This window comes from Toxorhynchites rutilus, chromosome 2 (genome assembly GCF_029784135.1).
Source record: "Toxorhynchites rutilus septentrionalis strain SRP chromosome 2, ASM2978413v1, whole genome shotgun sequence".
NCBI classification, from domain to species: Eukaryota; Metazoa; Arthropoda; class Insecta; order Diptera; family Culicidae; genus Toxorhynchites; species Toxorhynchites rutilus.
The window spans coordinates 85,827,174-85,851,616 of record NC_073745.1 but is presented as its reverse complement, the minus strand read 5'-3'; the positions used below and the strand labels follow the sequence as shown (position 1 = coordinate 85,851,616).

Sequence of the window (24,443 nt, the reverse complement as noted above, 5' to 3'; positions counted from 1 at the left end):
AAATTGAAAATCATCCGGCTAAGCAGTTTAAATTTCAGCATGTCGATATTCTACTAAGTAATTATCATCAATTTTCACGTATTATTTTTTTCAGAAACAAAACGTTTAACTAAACTATTAATTTGTATGGCTCGAACCTTGGCGATGGTAATTGAGGACAGGTTAAAAACTCTCAAGCCATTATTGTTCACCTGTTCAACACAAACGAGCAGCAATTCATTTAATCCTCGACGACCAAACGATTTTCTCCGGCAGCGAAATTGAAAATATCGACAGATCAAGAAATCATGTCTATATATTTTTTATCTGCTTCTATAGAAATTTCCCACCCTAATTAAAATAAACATTAGAGAAAATCAATTTGAGTATTTTATGCGTCTGAATAAACCACAAAAACGTAAACATCGATTAAATTTTCTTCTACGCTTCATCTCATTCGCTACTCAAAAGTGTCGTTTGACTGACCGATGAAAAAACACTTTCGTACGAAAACGAGGATAGGGCAATTCGTTCGAACGAACGATGTTCGAATGTTCGAACGGATAGATTTCTTTCGTACGAAACCAAGGATACGAATGAGGCATTCTTTCGAACGTTTTGTGTTCGTTCGAAAACAAGAATAAGGGTGTTTATTTTTTTGGTTCGTTAAGTTAGTGTATAGAATAATATTAGGTGATTAATAGCAGTAATAGACGATAATATCTACTGTTTGCGCCACGCGGAGCGAGCGCATACGTGTTGCGACATGACCTGTCATTCCATTGCATCACCCAGAGACGTGCGAAAGTGAGATGAAAGCAGTATCAACACAACAAACGAATATCACCCGAGCTATCCGAGCGAAGCCGACAGGACAAATACCCCACCAGAGCAGAACATGATCCATTCCACGACGATCCATTTCGTTTGGAACACTAATTTTCCGTACACCAGCCGAAACAATTTCTATCCTTTTCATTCAATCGCATCACCGAGAGACGTGCGAAAGTGAGATGAAAGCAGTATCAACACAACAAACTAATATCACCCGAGCTAACCGAGCGAAGCCGACAGGACAAACACCCCACCAATTTCAGGGAGTATAAAAGTAGCAGAGCAGCATATGATCCATCTTTATAAGTTTTTATTCACCACGTGTATTTAGAAACCATTAGAGAAAGTTATAGTGAAAATTTGGACTTTGAAAACTAGTGTCGTTTTTTCCTACAGTAAATTTAGTCAGACCCTTTCCAACCGGAGTACTATAAGGATTGAGAAATGTGTACTGTGAAGATGGCATCCTCTTATAAAATTAATTTAGAGATGTGTTTAGAAGCGGTTAACAGTTTAATTTCAACCAAGTGCCTAGAATATGATTTCAAGTTAAATTTTAAGAACATGCAAGTAATTTTGGAGCGTATGGGATTAGATAAAACGAACTATCCTAGTATGAAGGTAATCAAAAGCCTTCTAATGAAACATCGAAAATCCGTAAAACGGTTTGCTCCTGAGATTACTTTGCAGAATTGTTGGGATGCAGCGAATGATTTGATCGCTAGAGAAGAGTTGGATGAGCTATTCGAATTGAATTCTAAGAATCTGAAAGAAATTCTTGTAGAAATGGGATTAAACGAAAAATGCGCACCTAACTTAAAAAAAGTTAGGAATAACTTCGCTTGTAATCCAACATATAAGAAGTATCGTGCAGAACGAAAGGTGAGAACCCTTATAATTGTTATAAGCTTCCTGAAATTAATAAAACTATTTTGAAATTTTCAATGTGAAATCATTTCCGCAGAATATTGAACATTCAATTGCCGCTGAAAGTCATAACGTAAGTGTAAAATATCAAATTGCTTTGAAATAGTCACGCCATACAGTAACTTCAAATTTTTATAGATCGATAATTTCAAAGAATGTTCTTTTGAGAATGAAAGTGCCTGCTTGCCACAAGACTGCGTTGGAGTTCATGAAGTAAGATGACATTTCTATTTATTAATTCATGTATTAATAGTTGTTATTTAGCAGCTTTTATTAAATAAAACAGATCATATGTCCGAAACAAACTCATCTCCTTCACGTGTCGAAACAAGAACATTATCATTTGTATCATTTGACACAAACGATTTCGAGGAATTGGCCGACTCTCAAAGTACTACTTTTGACGGCGTTGATAATACGGGAAAAGATAACGAAGTAAGATGACATTTCCAATTAATTATTCATGTATTAATATGTATTATTCTTCAGCAACCTCCATTCGGATTTTTATTGAAAGGAACAGATTTATCGCGTGTCGAAATAAAATCATTATCCGTCGAGTTTCCTGCAAAAGTATGTAAGAAAGGAATGGAACTTAATGCTCCAGAAATTGAATGTCGCATTTTTGAAACATCAGTAAGTCAAATGCAAGAGAGATCAACGAACGACATGCAAGACTCGATTGTTTCATTTGATACCAATGATCTTGAAGGATCGACCAAATCACAAGATACTACTTATAGCAGTGATGTAGATGTAACTGAACTTGTGTTCAATACAACGGACTTTGAAAACCTACGAAAAGAGATAAAAGAAAAAGGCAACAGTAACAGGATCAAATACAATGTCAAGGTTGCGGAATGTGGGGCAACTGCCACAAAAAGACTTTATAGTGGTGCTTCAATTTACGAGTGTTCTTTTTACATCAACAAGAAGAACATTGAAATGTGTAAACATTATGATCAACATAATATAATGCAAAGCAAAACCAAGGTTGGCGATGCTAAATATAAGCAACAAAAGCATAGAAGGCCTTTTATAGTGGCCTTAGAAGATTTGTTAAAAATCAAATATGAAGAATTCAATATCTATTGTATAATCAATATAAATTCTCATAATTGCAACAAATCTGGCTGGCTATTTTATGGTGTCTGCGCTCACAAGACCTGCAGATCTTATCGTTTCAAAATTGTTTCTGTTACGGATGGTGATAACATATATAAAGTCGATGTCTATGTTAATGTCGCTATGACCCTGATACACGGGGAAAACCTGAAAGCGGCATATTGCAAAGGAGTAAAAAGAAACATAAATATGAAAAAACTGCAGCTCCAAAAACCACTTGAATTACGAACTAAGTTGATCAACGAAAAGAAAAAAAGGGAACCATTCGAGAAGGTAGACATTGTCAGCAAAAATGTATTGAAAAAAATTAGCAGTGAAGCTAAATCGAAGCTTAACAGGGATATTGATGATTTTCAAGATTTGATAAAAATGTCTGAGGATAACGGATCTTATATCAAAAATGTGTTTAGAAAGCCCTTTGGTGTAATTTGTTTTAATACAAAAATGTTCAAAGAGCTGAGAAAAAACAAGACTTACAGTCCTATTTTCTACATGGATGGTACTGGATCGGTTGTACGATATTCAAAAGCTGAGAAGCGTGTTCAAATATATGTTTTGGTCGCATACAATTACCGGTCAAATTTTAGTGTACCCGTAACAACCTTTGTGACTGAAAGCCAAAAAACAGTAGACTTCCACAATTGGTTGAATATATTTCGTGCTTCGTACGAGTCAGGCAGCTCTATGAATAAATTGAATAAAATAGCGAGAATTGTTAGTGTTGATTGGAGCTGGTCACTGATTGGTGGATTGATACGGGCTCTTAATAATCAACACCATACACTACCAGAGTATATCCGAGATTGTTATAAAGTTTGCATAAGAGAACTCAATCTCAATTTCACTATCATTCATTTATGCTACAGTCATTTCATGAATGTAGTTTCTAAGGACTTGAAATCTGCTCCAATCAACATAAAACATAAGTTCATGGACTGTATGCGATTGGCTGTACGTGCTACAAACTTAGTGGACTTAATCGATCTGTTTATCATTATGACATGCATTTTTGGATCTGCAAATGAGAACCGAATGCTTGAGACATCACTAAAAGAACTAGATGCAAAAATTAATGATAGAACAAGCTTCGATTCAGAAAGCGCTGGTAAATTTGATTATACTGGCATCGGTGAACCAGAAATTCTAAAAAAAGATGAGGACAAAATCTTCTTGGGATCGCCTTTTTATGCGTTGTTAAAAGAAACATTTGAAACAACATTAAAACAAATAGATGATCTCAGCCAAGGATCACAGAACCCACTGTATTTCAAAGGATTCTTGGAAGATGTCGCCTTGAAAAAATACATGCCTGTGGTTTGTTTGTGGTCAAATATAATAGTATCTCAAATTGACTCGAATCCGGATACTATTTCAAACGCAAGGGTTGAAAGCTTCTTCCGAACATTGAAACACAATGTTATGAAAGGTCAGCTCTACGAAAGAATAACACATTTTCTTCGAAAACTACAATCGTATATTGAATCTCTGTTCCACTTTTCCGACTTTGACATTGAAGATATATACGCTACTGATAAAGGAATAAGTAATGCTAAAAAACGTCAAGATGATAGAATCGCAGAATATGACAGATTTGTCGGAAACGTAGAAGACATAGAGGACGAATGGCATAGTCCATACTTTCAAAAAGATGCTTCAACCCACTTGTTCAAGAAGAAAAAGAAGCAGGAAACTAACAGCTTAAACACACAACTTGAACAATCAACACAGAAGCACCCAGATTCAAAGGAAAACAGTGATAACAACAGAAAAAGATCATTAGAAGAAGATTTAGAAACTACCTGTAATCTGTCCTCTATTCATCAATTCATTGACAAAGGATTTGAATTTCCAGTTACCACCAAATGGTATTTCGGTGAGTTTCCTTCAGAATATGAGAGCATAGGAGTAAGTAGTATGATTGTAAGCTCAGAAATGCTTCAAACGCTCGATGCACATACATATATGGATGGAGAAACCTTAGATGCGATAATTGCAGTGGCCATAAAAGAATGTGAGGTCGAAAGCGTAAAATTGGTATCAACTTACATGTCGAGAAACTTGTTTGATACAACTCAACTAAAAGAAGTATTGGATAGGAAACGAGATTATGTTTTACCAGTTCTAACCAATACATCGGGAGTATGGGTGGTTCCTTTGAATGTTAGAGCTGGGCAAGCACCCACCAAGCAAGTTGGAAGAGGGAACCATTGGGTTCTCTTCATTGCTGATTTTATGAATAGAGAAACTTTTTATTTAGATCCTCTCGAAACAGCATCCCCATATTTGAAGGACGTACAAGAAGAATTTTTGAAGGCAGTAAGCTCTATTCGGAGACTTAAAAATCAACCATTTGATTCAACCAATTGGCAAAGCGGCTCGAAAAATATTGCGCACGACAAGCAAAACGACGACTACAACTGTGGTGTATATGTAGCTAAATATGCACAAAACTTTCTTTTGAAGAAACCGTTGACCGGGCTAGGAAACATGGATTCTGAGAGGAAACAAATCAAAATAAAACTCCTAAATACAGCAGTAATAAAAATTTGTTTATACTGCAGCAGCTTGAAATCACTAATTTTGTCATGTCAATCATGTGGACGGAGGTGTTGCAGTAGATGCGCCCCAAATATGGTGCTAAAAATTCCATCTACAAAACAATGTGAAATATGTTCGAAAATTAAAATGATATAATTTTTAAGTCTCATCAATAAATTTTTATATTACCTTTTAACTTGAAGTATTTTTATTTGTCCAGTTTGAGTCCTTTCAGAAACGAGATAGAATCCTGTCGTCTAAGTCAAAAATGAAAAAATTGTCATTCCATCGGCTACAAAAAATAGTTGCCATAAACCTCAACCATTCGCGTGGATTTTTTTTTAAATTTTAAATGGTTCCTATGATCAGATAGGTCAATTCCAACACTCCACCATCTCAAAATATTTTCGGAGGATAGTATGCTTCTAATTCAAATGATAAAATTGACATTCTATCGCCTCCAAAAAATATTAGCCTTAGGACTTGTCCATTATCGTAAATTTCTTGAAATTTTAAATGGTTCCCATGACCAGATGGGTCAATTCCAACATTCCACCATCTCAGAATATTCTCGTAGGATGGTATGCTTCTAATTCAAATGATAAAATCGACATTCTATCGCCTCCAAAAAATATTAGCCTTAGGACTTGTCCATTATCGTAAATTTCTTGAAATTTCAAATGGTTCCCATGATCAGATGGGTCAATTCCAACACTCCACCATCTCAGAATATTCTCGGAGGATAGTATGCTTCTAATTCAAATGATAAAATTGACATTCTATCGCCTCCGAAAAATATTAGCCTTAGGACTTGTCCATTATCGTAAATTTCTTGAAATTTAAAATGGTTCCCATGATCAGATGGGTCAATTCCAACACTTCACCATCTCAGAATATTCTCGTAGGATGGTATGCTTCTAATTCAAATGATAAAATCGACATTCTATCGCCTCCAAAAAATATTAGCCTTAGGACTTGTCCATTATCGTAAATTTCTTGAAATTTAAAATGGTTCCCATGATCAGATGGGTCAATTCCAACACTCCACCATCTCAGAATATTCTCGTAGGATGGTATGCTTCTAATTCAAATGATAAAATCGACATTCTATCGCCTCCAAAAAATATTAGCCTTAGGACTTGTCCATTATCGTAAATTTCTTGAAATTTAAAATGGTTCCCATGACCAGATGGGTCAATTCCAACACTCCATCATCTCAGAATATTCTCGGAGGATGGTATGCTTCTAATTCAAATGATAAAATCGACATTCTATCGCCTCCAAAAAATATTAGCTTTAGGACTTGTCCATTATCGTAAATTTCTTGAAATTTCAAATGGTTCCCATGACCAGATGGGTCAATTCCAACACTCCACCATCTCAGAATATTCTCGTAGGATGGTATGCTTCTAATTCAAATGATAAAATCGACATTCTATCGCCTCCAAAAAATATTAGCCTTAGGACTTGTCCATTGTCGTAAATTTCTTGAAATTTAAAATGGTTCCCATGACCAGATGGGTCAATTCCAACACTCCACCATCTCAGAATATTCTCGTAGGATGGTATGCTTCTAATTCAAATGATAAAATCGACATTCTATCGCCTCCAAAAAATATTAGCCTTAGGACTTGTCCATTATCGTAAATTTCTTGAAATTTCAAATGGTTCCCATGACCAGATGGGTCAATTCCAACACTCCACCATCTCAGAATATTCTCGTAGGATGGTATGCTTCTAATTCAAATATAAAATCGACATTCTATCGCCTCCAAAAAATATTAGCCTTAGGACTTGTCCATTATCGTAAATTTCTTGAAATTTCAAATGGTTCCCATGACCAGATGGGTCAATTCCAACACTCCACCATCTCAAAATATTCTCGGAGGATAGTATGCTTCTAATTCAAATGATAAAATTGACATTCTATCGCCTCCGAAAAATATTAGCCTTAGGACTTGTCCATTATCGTAAATTTCTTGAAATTTAAAATGGTTCCCATGACCAGATGGGTCAATTCCAACACTCCACCATCTCAGAATATTCTCGTAGGATGGTATGCTTCTAATTCAAATGATAAAATCGACATTCTATCGCCTCCAAAAAATATTAGCCTTAGGACTTGTCCATTATCGTAAATTTCTTGAAATTTAAAATGGTTGCCATGACCAGATGGGTCAATTCCAACACTCCATCATCTCAGAATATTCTCGGAGGATGGTATGCTTCTAATTCAAATGATAAAATCGACATTCTATCGCCTCCAAAAAATATTAGCTTTAGGACTTGTCCATTATCGTAAATTTCTTGAAATTTCAAATGGTTCCCATGACCAGATGGGTCAATTCCAACATTCCACCATCTCAGAATATTCTCGGAGGATGGTATGCTTCTAATTCAAATGATAAAATTGACATTCTATCGCCTCCGAAAAATATTAGCCTTAGGACTTGTCCATTATCGTAAATTTCTTGAAATTTCAAATGGTTCCCATGACCAGATGGGTCAATTCCAACATTCCACCATCTCAGAATATTCTCGGAGGATGGTATGCTTCTAATTCAAATGATAAAATTGACATTCTATCGCCTCCAAAAAATATTAGCCTTAGGACTTGTCCATTATCGTAAATTTCTTGAAATTTCAAATGGTTCCCATGACCAGATAGGTCAATTCCAACACTCCACCATCTCAGAATATTCTCGTAGGATGGTGTGCTTCTAATTTAAATGATAAAACTGTCTTATCATCGGCTACAAAAAATGTCAGTTGTAATTAAAAGTTATTGGTATCTTTTTATTGGTATCTTCACCCACATTGTTTGGGGCTGTGCTGGGTTGGTCCGAAGTTAACAGTAGTGACCAGCGAACCATAAGCGCTGCATGTTTATTGGCTGCGTTGCCTACAGTGGGTGCAACCATTGCTTGGTATCCTATCGCACAGGACGGTAGAATCGACGTCTCCGCAAGTTTGGTGACGCATAAAGAATTTTAATTATGGTTCCCTGTGCGCTCAGTGTCTTCCATGCGCAACGAGCATGGAACGAATATGTGGTTCGATCTGTGAATCGGTACGTAAATTCGCACGCGCTGTGAAGTGCCAGTAACCGACCGACCGACCGACCCTACAATTACCTGATCCACACGGGGGCCCGCATACGACAACGGATTTAATTAAAATTAAAATAAAAATGACATAGTGAAAGATCAAAGATAAAGATACGATTAGTTCTGCTGATTGGTTGGGTTTCGCCCGGGCGGCCGGTAACCACTATTCTCTGTCGGTTTTGTGGTCACACTGTGCTCGGTTGGAAACAATTTTAATGGATTTTTGATGATGTGTCGCGATGGGTTGTTGGCTCTGTCATGGCGAAATTGGATGCAATTGTGCAGCGCGAGATAGATCTGCAACTCGGTACCGCTGTTTCTAGATTGAAGGGAAGCTAATGAATCGCTCAAATTCGTAGGACGATAAACTACAATTGATTCATGTGCAAATTGGTTGGCTCCGAACAAAAACCGGAAACAAATGTTCCTGAAAGATAAAAAAAAAGTTTGAGTTTTTCGAAAACCGTAAAATCGCCCAATGTACATGAGTTTGGGAGTAAAATGTACATTTCATGAGATAGTACATGATTTCGGAGTTCTGGAAAAATATTGTTTGATGCCAAATGACTTCAAATTGCATGAAACGTCGAGATCTATTGTCATCTCGAATTTTTCTCTCATCTAGGTTCCAGAGAGTCGATTTTTGAGAACATCCCTTGGGTGATTTTACGGCTTTCAAAAAAAACTCAAACTTTGACGACCTGGCGACACTAATAAATAAAGTCCGATTGAGCTGAAATTTTGCATAGTGTATTTTTCAATATTTTGCAGAAAGTCCCCTTCGAAAATTCGGGCTCCTCATGTTCATCAACCTGGGTGACCATTAGGGTGACCATTTCCATTTAAGGGTGGTCCGAAAAATCCGTTTTTTCGCATTTTTGCCAAAAATGACTTTAAAAAAAAATCATAACTTTTGAGCCACTGTACCAATTCAGATGTACGACATATGAAATTAAAGCCAATTAGATAGGTCCTTTTTGGAAAAAATACTACAGTTGCAGAAAATTTGAATTATGTTTTCGTTATTATTGATTGTATTTGTTTTTTTATAGTTTTCATGGTCTCGGGACCAAAGGTACTATATTTTTTTATATTTGAAAGCTGAGAATTTTTCACATATCATGTATCGAAACCACGGAGGCTATTTTTGTTTTTGAGTTATTATTTTTCAAAGATATCCGATGGTCCGAAAAATCATTTTTTCCCATTTTTCCACCACAAAAAATCATAACTTTTTATCTACTGTACCGATTCAGATGATCAACATATCAAATTAAAGCCAATAAGCTAGTCTTGTTTGAAAAAATATTACACTCTGAATATAAATAGATTTTGTTTTCGTAATTATTGATTATATTTGTTTTCTACCAATAGCGCCATACTTTTTTATGTTTTTTTCCTGAAAGTTTTTTTCACATAATACATCCAAGTACCAGAGAGATGTTATTTTTCGTTTTTAAGTCATAATTTTTCGAAGTAACATGTTTTCAGTTTTCGTTCAATATTTCCATGCGACAAGACTGGATGTATGTGATTATAATCCAATTAATTGGCAAGTGTGTTATTTTTCTAAGAAAGACTAGTAGGCTTTAATTTGATATGTCGATCATCTGAATCGGTCCAGTAGTTCAAAAGTAATAATTTTTTGGGAAAAAAGGGAAAAATGATTTTTTTTTTCAAAAATCGTAACTCAAAAACGAAAAGAAACGCCTCCCTGGTTTCGAGCTATGTTATGTGAAAAATCCTCAGCTTTCCAGAAAAAATATAACAAAATATAGCGCCCTTGGTCCCGAGACCATGAAAACTACAAAAAATAAATACAATCAATGATGACAAAATCGAAACCTGAAATTTTTGTAAGCGTAGCATTTTCCCAAGAATTACTAGCTTTTAAGCTTTAAATCTATATGTCGATCGTCTAAATCGGTTCAGTAGATCACAAGTTATGATTTTTGGAAAATGTCATTTTTGGAAAAAAAATATATACGTAGAAATTTCTAAATTTAAATGAATACTTTGAATTAATATTTAAACATACCTAATATGATAATTCAATGAAACATGGGTGTAGCTATGATGAGCAAGGTCCGTTTAATATGTTTAAACCTGGTTATCCACAGCATACATTTTGCTTCAAAAATCGAAAATTCAAATGAAAATATTAATTCAATAAACATAAATAATAATCATTCGAAAAATCATGGACGTAGTTAGGAAAAGAAAAAGTTGGGGTTGGGGTTGCTATATTCAAATCTTTTAAGCTTTAAATTGATATGTCGATCGTCTAAATCGGTTCAGTAGTTCACAAGTTATGATTTTTTGAAAAATGTCATTTTTGGAAAAAAGAGGAAAAAGTCGATATTTCAGATCACCCTAAAATGAAAATGTGCACCCTAACAAAAAAATAAAAAAAAACACGGGTCTAATAGTTTGCGATAAAGAACGAAACTACCATTTTTGACGAAAATCTGAGAATTACTATATCGGTTTGACATGAAATGGCTATATACATCTTCATTTAATAATTTATCTGCAAGTTGGGTCCCGCAAGGAACTCAAAAATGTCGCGTTGGATGACGAACGTGTCATGCGGCATTATTCTTACTAGTTTCTAACGTGTAAAAAAGCTTGGAAGATTGTCAACGGAGGGTTCTGCAATTGAACCGATGATCGCTCACTTAGTAAGTGGACGTGAAATCATTTGGCTGCTCGCTAGCCAGAGCGAGACTGTGGTATAGAAAATGCGAATGACATCTTTCCTACTATCGCGCGTTGTAAACGAGCGGGGCTAAAGTTTCATTTGCATTTCGAGCGAGAGATTTACACGCAACTGACTAGCAGTTTTCTTTCCCTTCGAATATTATTTTAGAAAGAAACCGAAATTCAACAATCCTTTATTCCATATGAATTTTTGTTGATCTTGAAAAGGGCCGATGGTTTGCATTGTTTTTTCGAAATTCTTCCATCCAATTTCTTAACACCCTTAACACAAATGCAGTTGACCTCTCGCTGGTCAAAGTGATATTGGAATAAAATCGCAAATTACATCTTTTATACTTTCGACTAGAGATGGGCAAACCGTTCATGAACTGTTCAAAAGAACTAGTTCACCAAAATGCAGTTCAGAACGAACTGTTTACGATGACCGCTGGCGGAACTGTGTATACAGTTCAGAGCGAACTAACTGTGTATACAGTTCAGAGCGAACTGACCGCTGGCTGAACTGTGCGTACAGTTCAGAACGAACTGTGTATGGTGATCGGTGTATAAGAGAAAGGCGAGCGAACGAGTGATAGACGAATGCTGCTGCAAGGTAAATAGTCCTCAAATCAACGAATGGAAACAAACGATAACCCCATGAAATAACAAAAATAAGATGTCGGTATTGTCGTTTTCATAATAAAACGCAATGTTTCAGGATACGATGGTTCTTAAATTGGATTGTTCGATTATTTATCAAATAAAGTTTTAATTTCATATTTTCAAGTTGAGGGTAAATATTTCAGTAAGATATGCAATCACAAGAAAAAAAAACAGGTGAAAGCGAAACGATTCAGTATTTTTCAACAGTAAAAAAAATTTGTGTCGCTGATATGAAATGTTTTTATATTATATCATATTGTGCTTGATAATTTCGAGAAAGTCTTTCGCGTTTTGGTACAGTTTTGCTATAGCAGTTATTGCAAAACATTGTAGAAAAGAAGTGCAACGCTAGTTTGTGCTGAAAATAATAAATCACTGCTCAAAATAAATCAAAATTTCAAAATCATAGTTTGATTTTCTATTCTGCTAAGATATTTTTAACAAAATTCGGACACAGAGTTATTGCTAACAAATAGCATTTTATGAATGAAAAGAACAGTCCTACATAACATTTCAATTTTTTTATACATGATTTGGCATATCCCTCTAATGTACGAAAGAGTTAGTGAACTGCTCAAAAAAACTAGTTCACTTAAGTGAACGGTTGGTCACTGAACGGTTCATTAAAGTGAACTGTTTTGCTCATCTCTACTTTCGACTGGCAAATTGTGGTACGGCTGAGGGTGCGTTGCTCGTGCCGATGGACCAATTGGATCGTGAGAATTTTGTTTAGATAAAGGTTGACATGTTTTAATTTTTCGCAAGTTTTCATCCCTAAAATATACAATTTTCATTACTGTGATAAAAATATTTACAATCGATTGATGCGAAAATCTGCACCAGAAATGGTTAAATAATGAGCGTTTCATTTCTTCGTTACATGTTACTTTTTTAATATTCTTACCTTAACTTAAACTTTTTTATTTTCCCTATATATTCGTGTTAAACATAGTTCTGCGTAAATCATTTAAATTTGATTGTTGAATGTGAAATGAATTGCATTCACAATACAATTTTGGAGACTGCGCAGATAATCAAACTGAAACTGTGAGAAATATATTTCGAACTTTACGTACAGTTACTGCAATTATACAAATTAACAATATCAATATTTTATTATACAGTATGATTTATTACGTTAGAACTACTCATTTTTTTCAAGCTTCCAAAGATATGTAAGAACTTGATTGAAATGAAGTATCCTCTGCTTCCATGCAAACTACAAACTACAACTTACCGCAGCTCGGTTGAAACCACCCCGAATAGGAATATTTGAACTGATTGATACAAATTATAAACTTATTGTGATTCATGTGAAATTTATGTTAATTATGTAGAGGAGTGGGATTTCTTCTATCTGGTTCTAAAGCTATGAAAGACTGGCATTTTTATTTATATAATGTGTCGCGCCTGAATAAAACAATAAAGTTCAAATGGCCAGTCTCATAAACGAAGATAGTTATTATTTCGTTCACTATATACTTCATTTCAACTGAGCTTTTATATATCTCAGAAAACTAAAAAAAATTGAGTGGCTCTAACGTCATGAAACATACTGTATTATACCTTTTCAATAAATAATATTCAAACAAACCTTCGAGAGCCCAGAGACCGTTTTTTTAACCCCATAGCAACGTGAACGTGATTATGTTGCCATAATTCCAACTAATATTTGGCCCGTTGCACCGGACAACGCCAGCTCCGTCTGAATCCAGCAGGAACATCCGTCTTCATTAGCGTATTATTGCGCGCTGTTTCGAAGAGAAGCACACTTTTGCTGCCATGAGATGTAGCCGCCGTCTCCCTGCAGGATAAGTATCCCCCCGAACCCCAATCAGGCAGACGCCGATAAAAAATAAAAATAAAAACATTCATCTTATTAGTTCCGAACCGAACGTCATCTGCTGTGGCTCCTTCGTCTATTGGCTCTTCCGCCCTCTTCTGAGATCTTGTTGCACTGCTAATGTCTTTTCCATCATCCGCACGCTCCGTCGGGATCTTTGATGATCAACGCGGTGGCGGCCAGCAAGCATATTGGATGGATGCATCTCGCGGCCAGGAATCGCCCCCCCCTTCCTCTAACCCGTCCCGATTGACGACTACGATTGACTCCGAGTGGTGGCGAATCTGACAAGATGATGATAAGAGCAAGCGATGAGGACCCGGGCGCGAGGGAGTCGATTGATGGCTGTTATGGCTTTTCTTTGTTTCGCTCAACTCATGTTGATGAACACAATTTGACAGTCTGCACAACCAGTGCGCTCTGGGCAAGCTGGTTGAACAATATCATTTTTATGGCTCAGTAGAAAGTATTGTTCAGCAGTCGTTAGATTACAAATTTGAATGTAAACCAACTATTTGAATTACACTTGGGCCATTTAATGGCAGAACTTATTGCTATGTGGAGAAAAAAGATTCAGGAACTCTATTGCTTTAAAAATATTAGGGATTCCGTGAATAGTCTCGAAAAATGGAAATAAACCAATCTACCGAGAAATAATATGTAAACATGCAGCTGTTGAACATCGAGACTGTTCGCGACCGACAGCGCGAATGAGGAGCAAGTATCCCTACTTCCAAATTCCAATGTTCATCCCTATTCTTATTCCCATCCAAATCACTCCCCATCGGGTGCACGAAGCCGAAGTCCCATTGGATGCACGAAGCCGTCACGAGCACACGAAGCACTATTTTTTTTTTTTATTTATCCGATTATTTTTACAGGCTCAGTTACATAAGTTTAATGGAGCCAAACTCTTAACTATATTTCAACTAGCATATATCAACATGTTGTTTCCTTAATTCTATGGTTAATGAAATAGGAAACCGATTACTCGCGGTCGACTCGAGTTTAGAAGGGTGACACATTTTCATTAGGAAAAGGATGGGATGTAAGGAGATGTGTGTTTACACTCGGACGCACATTCACATTCACATTCACATTCTCATTCACACTGACACTTCACACTCAATTCTTAAAACTATCCTTACATTTAATATGTGTTTACAATTTAACTTATTCTAATGTTAGTAGGAAGGGAACCGATAGCTCGCGAAGGACGAAAAGGAGGGGAAAAGGATGTATGAACAATCACACTCGAAGATCGATAGCTTTAAGGAAAACATATATTTGGGACTTGTAATCAAGGTCTAACCGAGCCAACACATCTCTCACCGGCACATTGGACTGCTTTCCTCCAGCCCGAAGGGAGTTTTCTAAATTCGATCTGGCGACAAGATACAACTCGCACGACCAAACAACGTGTTCGATGTCGTGGTAACCATGGCCACAACCGCAGAGATTGATGTCGGCAAGAATAAAAAGAAAAAGCAGCGCGTCTAACGTACAGAGATTGGACTTGAGTCGGGAGAAGGTGCGAATAAAGTCCCAACTCAAGTCCGGACTTTTGAACCACGAATTGAGGCTAACCTTAGGGATAATCGAGTGGAGCCACCGGCCCAATTCATCTTCGTTCCATTTGCGTTATCAGTTAACGATGGTATTTTTACGAACTAAAGAATAAAATTCATTGAAGGCGATTTGACGCTGATAAATTTCGCCTTCAATTGCACCTACCTTTGCTAATGAGTCAGCCCTCTCATTACCCGGAATTGAGCAATGTGAAGGGACCCAGACAAAGGTAATGACATAACAGCGTCTGGATAAAGCACTCAAAATTTCTCGTATTCTCTCAAGGAAGTACGGCGAGTGCTTTTCCGGCCTCATTGAACGGATAGCTTCGACAGAGCTAAGACTATCCGTTACAATGTAATAGTGTCGTGAGGCGACGCTGTCCAGCGCCCAGTGTATTGCTGCCAATTCAGCAATATACACTGAGCAAGGATACTGAAGACTGTGTGAGGTGCTAAAAATTTCGTTGAACACTCCAAATCCTGTGGACTCATTCATAGATGACCCATCAGTAAAGTACATATTATCACAATTGACACGCCCATACTTTGCTTCGAAAATCGTAGGAACGATCCCCGATCGATGATAATCTGGAATTCCATGGATATCCTGCTTCATGGACAGATCAAAATGCACAGAGGAATTGATGTAGTCAGGAAAACAAACACGGTTGGGAATATACGAAGAAGGATCAACCTGCATGGAGACGAATTCATGATATGAGCTCATGAATTCAGAATGAAAATTTAGCTCGATCAGCTGCTCAAAATTTCCGATCACCAATGGGTTCATAACCTTACACCGGATGAGACGAAGCACTATGTCGTCAACGCTAATTTACTTCGTTTTGTTTTGGTTCCACTTTCTCGAACCGGACCCACTTGTTTCGGTTTGGGTTCGGTTTGATTCGAGTCGGTTTTCGGCACGTCGGCAAGCCCGGGCGGTACGTCCACATTTAGTCGGCTTTACCGGGCGGCCAAGGCCGATTGGCGTAATGTGGACGCGTCTTAACACAACTACAAGCAGCAGCAAAACCCGAAACACAGCATAAACGAATACCAACGAAGTGTGAAGTGCATACAAATCGATTCTTCCAATAGTATAACCATTCCGTTTTCAACATTTGTAAGTGAAGCATCGCAAATAAATTCCTGTGTTTCAATTCCAAAGTGTTTAAATCCTGAGCTATCAACATCCAGGCCTCCTTCAGCCGAAGGATCCGCCATTTCCTCAATGGTGTGATCCACCAGAGACTAACGTTTCGAAATCATATAAAACTTTCTCAAACAAGATTTTCATTGTACGAAATTGTTTATATCTCGAGAACGGTTCGTCTTATGATGAAAGGTTATAAATGGTTTTTTATGAAGATTCTATCTATAATATTACTTTTCTTAAATGATTGCATTTTCGCAAAACATTGATTTTGAAAAAAAATAGAAATCTTCATATTGATGAATCGGGCACGGTACCCCTATACGTCAAACTTTGTTGAATTGAAACAGTATTGCAATAAAAATATATGAAAATATTTTTTTGAGCTAGTGTTTTAAGCGTGCATGTCATTTTCTTCATAATTTTCCCACATAAACCTTCCAACAATTTTGTCGAACATATTTTAATCAGGCAGGGTTTCGAGTTACGATTTTTTCCCTTTTATTGCGTTCGAATTTCCGTACAGAGCCAAATCGATCATTTGTTTTACCTGGAGAGGATTTCCCGTCAAATGAAGAATTGATCAAACCTGAGTGGCTTCGATTTGAATGAAACAATGCACATGAACTGGCTTAGGGGACTGAACATTATCCTCGAGAAACATATTTTTGACTCAAAAGTCTCTATATAAAACTCTTCATGAAAAAGGTGTCTGAAAAATCGTTGGTTTCATAGAAAAACTGTCTAAGAACGAGTTGTACAGGTTTGATGAAAAAATATGCACCGAGGAAAAAAGAAAAAGAAAGGAAACCGAGACACCGAGGAAAAAAAAACACCAAGGAAAAGGGGTGTTTACCGTGTGTGGAAGCATAAAGCCATAGCCAACATTTTGATCTCATTTTCAGGATGGAGAAATTGCAGATCGAATATTTTCTTCGAGGCCAACTTTCGGTGCATTGTTCAAATTTCAACTTTTCCAAGAATAAACGTATTCTGATGATATACACTCGATAAAAAAAAAAAGAGAAACACAATGCGAAGTCGAAAATTTTAAGTGATTTTGGAAATGCTGTAGCTTCGTTAAAAAATCAACGCACGAACCTGTTTTTGACATTTTTTCTAGATCGATCCAACAAATTTGCGTCAAAGCAACTAATTAACCTTTAAAAAAATTATTTCAATTTCAAAACTGTCTTTCAATTTGCGATCATTATTTATTGAATTGTTCTACATCCTTTGATGAGCGTTTCCTTCAAATAAAAATATGTCTGCATAGAAAGGTTCAACAGCAAAGATATATGAGTCAAATGAAAGTTGGTTGATTAGGGTAATTGGATTTGACGTTAATTTTGTTAGCCAAAATAATGTGTTAGCCCACAAAAACTTTGAATAAACAGAAAAAAAACGATCTTTTATTCCTTCCAGATATTTTTGTACATCTTCATCTTCATGCGTTGATTTTTCAGGAAGTTATGACATTTCAAGAATTACCTAAAAATTTCTACCTCGCGAACAGAGCCACTAATATTTTGTCGAGTGTAAAATATTTTACGGTTCACACATTTAAATAATTTTGTGAAAGTGTGCCTTTTCAACAAGTTACTAGCCTTTGCCTGGATATAAGGGAAAATGACAAACACATTTAAGCACACCGCTGTCACCAGATATCTTTGGTTTCTGTATGAAGGTTATAGGGTACCGTTCTGAATCATATTTCGGACAACATCATATTTCGGACACTTTGTTCTAATATCTTGAAAAACTTAATGCACTGATGATATAACTTTAAAATTAATATCACAATTGCTTCTTTTGCGTAATCCCTTGGTTTCACTATCACTTCATTTGAGAATTACATTTGAATTATTACATAGAAGGGAAAAAACATCAAAATCCACTCATTATCGTTTGTGTTTGACTTTTGCTTAGCCTGAGCAGGTAGAATTTATCCCTTGATCAATATTTAAATTTCTCTCGTGTTTCATCAGTTCTCATCAGGGTTATCAGGTTACTGTGATTGCTTGGTAAGTGTTTCGCAGTTGACTTTAAAATATAATCAAGTGTAATTTAATTTCGTTCGTTTCGATGATTTTTTTTATGTTTTCAATCAAATAGATACCAAAGTATACCTGTGCATAAAATTGAGACCAGTTCTCTGCATCTATGCCTTGAGCATCCGAAATGTGATTCAGAACGGTATATAACGGAAAATTTAAGAAATTCCAAAAGAATTTTTTTTCTCGATACACTAATTTTTTTTTACGCGACTGATGCGTACGCGAGAGGAATAAAATCGCGTAATTTCGAGCAAATCACGTAAATAAAAAATCGCGCGCTCGGCACACCCACACTCGCAAACGCTCTCGTGCAAAATAAAATCACGCAAAAAAATCGCGTAAAACAAATCCAAACTATATGTTATCATATGTTATATAGCATAAGTCGGCAAATTTATCTAGCCATTTTTTCGTTTAAAACACAAACAGTGGACACAGTAAAACAAGTGGACGATTCAATGAATAAAATGTAGAATCGAATACGAGGGTGAAATCCATTTGATACAAGCTTGTTTTCAGCTTTAGTTCCCGTGAATGTTGTATGCAACACGAAATTATGTGCAATAATTCAACACATCAAATTCACACACAACCCCGTAGAACATGTAGTCAGTGTAATAGAAATAAGGTTGATGGAGATGGTGGTGTGGTTTAACGAAATCGCTGTTATTCCACACAGAGGCGACGGTGCTTCAGTAGTAGTGATCGCTTCATGCATAGCTGACTGCGTTTGCCCTGTCGCACTTAAGGTAAAGATGGAAGCTAGCCACAAATGGCTGCCACAATGGCGCTCATTTCTTTCATCTCCCACCCTTACCCCTCGCCCGAAAATCAATAATTTTGCGAAACAGTGTGAAGAAAATGATCGTTTGCACACACTTCCCACCAGGTAATGTTAACCAAAATTTAATCGATTACTCACTAAATATTAAATTTTCATCTGCCGTCGCAATGTATAGTGGAAAACGTCGTAAAACTCGAGCTAGTGCTCTGAAAGTTAACTTTTCATTTTTCAATTTTCTGCAATGGTTTTGTTTGTATTGGTGAAAACATCTTTATTTTTTCGACACTGATGCCAGACAACATCATCGAAACAGATATAAAAACCACTCAATAAAATGTTATTCCTGAGTCATAGCGTTTCATGTCATGAAAATCAATAAAATAAAATTGTGTTGATATAAATACAATTATTATTTTTACGTTTAATGGGTCTATAATGTAAGTTTTAACAACTTTGACATTGGTTAAGAAAATTGTATTGCTTTCAAAATGCTTTCAAAAATAGTAAACGGAAAACTATTACATTCAATCAAAATGCCTCGGCCAACGACGAGAAGAAAACAATACGATCAACGAAGGAAAATATTGAAGAATTATCAATATCGAGTTCTTGGGCAGAAGAACTTGTTGATAACAAAAGAGCCACAATTCGCTTGTGTTATAAATTTGCTCATATTACGCTCAGAATTTTACGTCATATTTGCATATACACCTTCTATATATTATAAAGGGTGTGTCACATCAAATTGCATCACGGGAAAAACGCTGTAGAAAATCGCCCAGTAGACCGATCCTTTTGAAAATTTTAGACAGTAAAATAAAAACTATTAAACAACTTTTGGCATTTTCTTTTTATTCATACATCGAGCCCAAGCCCGTATGCTCGCACCTTCCTCTTTACCCCGTCCATAAGGTTCTGTACAACGTCAGGTTGTAGTTTTTTTGAACAGAAATCCGTTTTCTCTTGACTCCGATTTGACAACTTTTGGGTTCTTCCGGAGGGCCTGCTTCATAATCGCCCAATATTTCTCTATTGGGCGAAGCTCCGGCGCGTTGGGCGGGTTCATTTCCTTTGGCACGAAGGTGACCCCGTTGGCTTCGTACCACTCCAACACGTCCTTTGAATAGTGGCACGAAGCGAGATCCGGCCAGAAGATGGTCGGGCCCTCGTGCTGCTTCAATAGTGGTAGTAAGCGCTTCTGTAGGCACTCCTTAAGGTAAACCTGCCCGTTTACCGTGCCGGTCATCACGAAGGGGGCGCTCCGCTTTCCGCAAGAGCAGATCGCTTGCCACACCATGTACTTTTTGGCAAACTTGGATAGTTTCTGCTTGCGAATCTCCTCCGGAACGCTGAATTTGTCCTCTGCGGAGAAGAACAACAGGCCCGGCAGCTAACGAAAGTCCGCTTTGACGTAGGTTTCGTCGTCCATTACCAGGCAATGCGGCTTCGTCAGCATTTCGGTGTACAGCTTCCGGGCTCGCGTCTTCCCCACCATGTTTTGCCTTTCGTCGCGGTTAGGAGCCTTCTGAACCTTGTATGTACGCAGGCCCTCCCGCTGCTTGGTCCGCTGGACGAATGAACATGACAAATTCAGCTTATTGGCGACATCCCGGACCGAACTTCTCGGATCACGTCTAAACTGCTTAACTACGCGCTTGTGATCTTTTTCACTGACGGAGCATCCATTTTTGCCGTTCTTCACCTTCCGGTCGATGGTTAGGTTCTCGAAGTATCGTTTTAGTACTCTGCTGACCGTGGATTGGACGATTCCCAGCATCTTACCGATGTCCCGATGTGACAACTCCGGATTCTCGAAATTAGTGCACAGGATTAATTCACGACGCTCTTTTTCGTTCGACGACATTTTTCCAAATTTACAGTGAAGCATGGCCAACGTGATCTATACACTCTTATCTGATTATAAGCGAAAGCTGAAGATATAATTCCTAAAAATAAAATTTCTACAGCGTTTTTTCCGTGATGCAATTTGATGTGACACACCCTTTATATATATTTATTTGCAATTGTTCATACATTTAACTTCAGTATTGAATTGTTTTTTTTTTTTTCAAATGTATTCTAAAACTTGTGTCAGTGAAGCGCAACACAGTCTGAAAAGAGAATTGATCTATTTACGTACAAAGATCAAAACAAACGAAACAAATTGCTCTTCTCTCACAAACACTATTGCCCCATTTTTACACATGGTTTCACCTATACTTCTACAAAGGCTTACTTTCACCTTCACCTTTGAATGTTTGAATGACAGCGGGATCAGCTGAAAGGTTTGAGAAAGGTTTGAAAGTAGTTACTGCTTATTTCGTAATGTTGTGTTGTGCTGCGTGCGGGTTGTGTGGTTGAGTCAAATGTAGCTATCGAATTACATTCTTTGCAGTGGAGATGTTTCACCCACACAAAAAAGAAAATAAGGATATTCGGCATAATATGGAAATTACAAATAAATTACCTTCGATAATTTCTCATCCATGCTACAAATATGAAATAATAAGAAAAAGACGGGTGGGTAATGTCGGGGACATAACCGGAGTGACGTAGGACTATACAAAGGGGACAGCTTTCGTTAAATATATATATTTTAAATATATTGTTTTATTTTCTTCTCCTACGTGAATACCTACCTATCTACCTGATAAATGGATTAGTTTACCGTTTACTATTTATGAACATGTTGATGGTTCTGAAAAGAACCTTTGGTGTTGTGTTTTTGTTATCACTCGATATTCCTATCTTGTTCGGTTAAACCTTCCTGTTTAGGTATTGCGTTTGCCACTCGCCACAGCTTTCACAGTTGGAAAATTTCTTCCCATCCTGCTTGTGACATGATGTTCAGTAAGTTACATTTAATGCGACGTGCCGGAGAAACACTTTGCCACTCACTGAAACTAATTGTTGCCTTGATGAGCTCCGAACCGAAGCTGCTCTGTTCTTGATGCGGGTTTTCTGATTGTCGTGAGCAGCTTTGCAAGCCAACTCGAGCACTCCGACGGCCGAAACTCTATAATCGCTGTTAGGTATACTGGTGCTCCGGCACCAATCCGTTCGGCCTAGTTACCCTTGCGGAGCAATCAGTGAATGCGACCAACAGGGAACTGGAGACTTGCACAGTTCGAGTGAGACTTTGCCTTTCCCTTAACTTGTCCTCCTTTGTTACGTCCACGAGGCCGATGCCGTACAACCACACGGGTTTACGGTTTGAAAGAAAATAAGATACTTTTTTGGGGTCCGCGTGTTTTATACTCTAGCGGTACACACTCACAGGATAGAGACAAATCGGCAGACTCAGCCAGAGGGGCGAGTCCAACGAGACGAACGAATGAGCGTTAAAAGGGAGCGATGGCAAAAAAATACATTCATTACGATTTGTTCGCTCGTTGGATTCACATGCAGGCTAAAAAGGGTCCTTTTCAGGATCACAAAATTATCTTCAATCTAAAGAGAAAGCATTGAACTGTATTTCCTAAACTCTTTTTTGGAAGGTTTAATGGCCCTGAAAAGCGCCTTGTTTTATGGAATGGTTCAAATTTAGAAAACTTAGTACTCGTGGTTTTGAAAATAACCATTTCGAACGCCCTTGATGCCGCCTTGTTCTGGATTTGCCACCAAAGCAGTGTGTATAAAGAACAAACTTTTTTCTTCTGCTACCTGATGCCGTTTTGCGATTGCGTTTGCCACTCGCCACTCGCTGCAACTGCCTGTTGTCTTGATGTCCACCGAACCGAATGTGTTCTGTTCCGAATGCGGGTTTTCTTATCGTCGCGAGCAGCTTTACCAGCTAACTCGATCGCTTCGGCGGCCGAAACTATATAACGCCGGCTAGGTGGACTGATGCACTGGTACTAACGCGCTCGGCCTAGCTATCCTTGCGGGGAACTCCAGACTAACTCGGTTCGAGCGAGATTTTGCCTTTCCCTTTACTTTTCCTCCTTTGCCATATCCAACCATGGCTGCTTGGGTTGGTTTGTTGATGTGTTGTGATGCGAACCGATGTGGTGTACGGTTTGAATGAGAATGATCGTTACGGCAGCGGAGCGGGGATTTTTAAGCTGACTGGCTGGCTCGAGAATTACGCATGTGTGAGACTGCGACCAATGTTTCGTTAATTTTTTCTTTTTCCTTTCCAATCGTGCTTCATTCTATTTCGCTGCTGCTCTGGTTGCCCGTTTTGGTCGGTACGATTTGAGGAGCACAAAATGGAGCAATCAAAAATGGGCACATAGTGCATTTTGACAATGCTTGATATTTCACAATTATTCAATTATTTATCTCAAGAAAAATGAAATGTTATTCGTTATGATAGATGCGTAGATATATTTCCTATCAATTGATGCAAAAACCTTTGCGATCTATTGAGAAATGCTCGAGTTATAAGCGTTCCAAATCTTGCATTTTTTCCTACATGTTCAGTGCCTAGATTTCCATTTCACCCCCTATATCTTCCGGTTAGACGTAGTCCTACGTCAAAAAAAATTTGATGTTTTTTTCTGAGATTGTCCTATGAACAGTTTGAACAGGCGGACGAGACGCCACTGATTCCACAGCTACTTTCGATCTCGTGACATAGACAATTCTATTGGCATTAAGAAGGCTACTGCTTGTAGGTGAAAACGCTATTTTCAGTGCAGAGTTTTTCTATGTGGCAGCGGCAGTGTGCAGTGAATACTTGTGGAATCATGTCAGGAAAGACGAATATAAATCAACCGGCAATGTTCCGGACACTATCGAAAAAATATGACGAGGTAACGAGGGATATTTGCATAAATTTTAGTTTGACTCTAGACAGCGAGCAGCCGAAGGCAAATGCTAAATCTGAGAGGTGATTTGAAAATTTTAGGATGGATATTTCGTTAATTTGTCGTTGTACCAAACATCCGTGCCACTCAGTGGAAGCTTTCTGTGCAACAAAATATAGATTTATTTAATGGAAAGAGTTCTTAAAAGACTTCACTGTGCAACAAAATATAGATTTATTTAATGGAAAGAGTTCTTAAAAGACTTCACAAAATAAAATTCTTTTATATCAAATATTGATCACATATACAATGATGATTCACTTGCCCCATTCCATACAGTTATGAGGGCTAGGAACTGTTATTTATTCGGTAGCACTTCTTGTAGTTGATTCTGGAATGTTTTGAAGACAA

At 37.4% G+C, this 24,443-nt stretch overlaps 2 protein-coding genes across 6 annotated transcripts in view; one reads left to right on the top strand and one right to left on the bottom strand.

Moving 5' to 3' along the window:
- The window catches only part of LOC129770127 (ras-related protein Rap-2a), a 500,200-nt gene that overhangs the window by 203,836 nt on the left and 271,921 nt on the right, over positions 1 to 24,443 (bottom strand). The gene's annotated exons all lie outside the window — the stretch shown is intronic.
- Positions 445 to 5,850, top strand: LOC129770125 (uncharacterized). 5 transcript variants are annotated; one of them, XM_055772770.1, is made up of 4 exons: positions 445 to 1,813; positions 1,879 to 1,953; positions 2,008 to 2,175; positions 2,230 to 5,850. In XM_055772770.1, the coding sequence occupies exons 3-4, from the start codon at positions 2,032 to 2,034 to the stop codon at positions 5,557 to 5,559; spliced, it is 3,474 nt and encodes a 1,157-aa protein (XP_055628745.1). In that variant the 5' UTR covers positions 445 to 1,813; positions 1,879 to 1,953; positions 2,008 to 2,031; the 3' UTR covers positions 5,560 to 5,850. The 5 variants fall into 5 exon arrangements, with proteins under 5 accessions (XP_055628745.1, XP_055628744.1, XP_055628742.1 ...); XM_055772769.1 differs by having other exon boundaries at positions 2,005 to 2,175; XM_055772767.1 differs by having other exon boundaries at positions 1,879 to 2,175.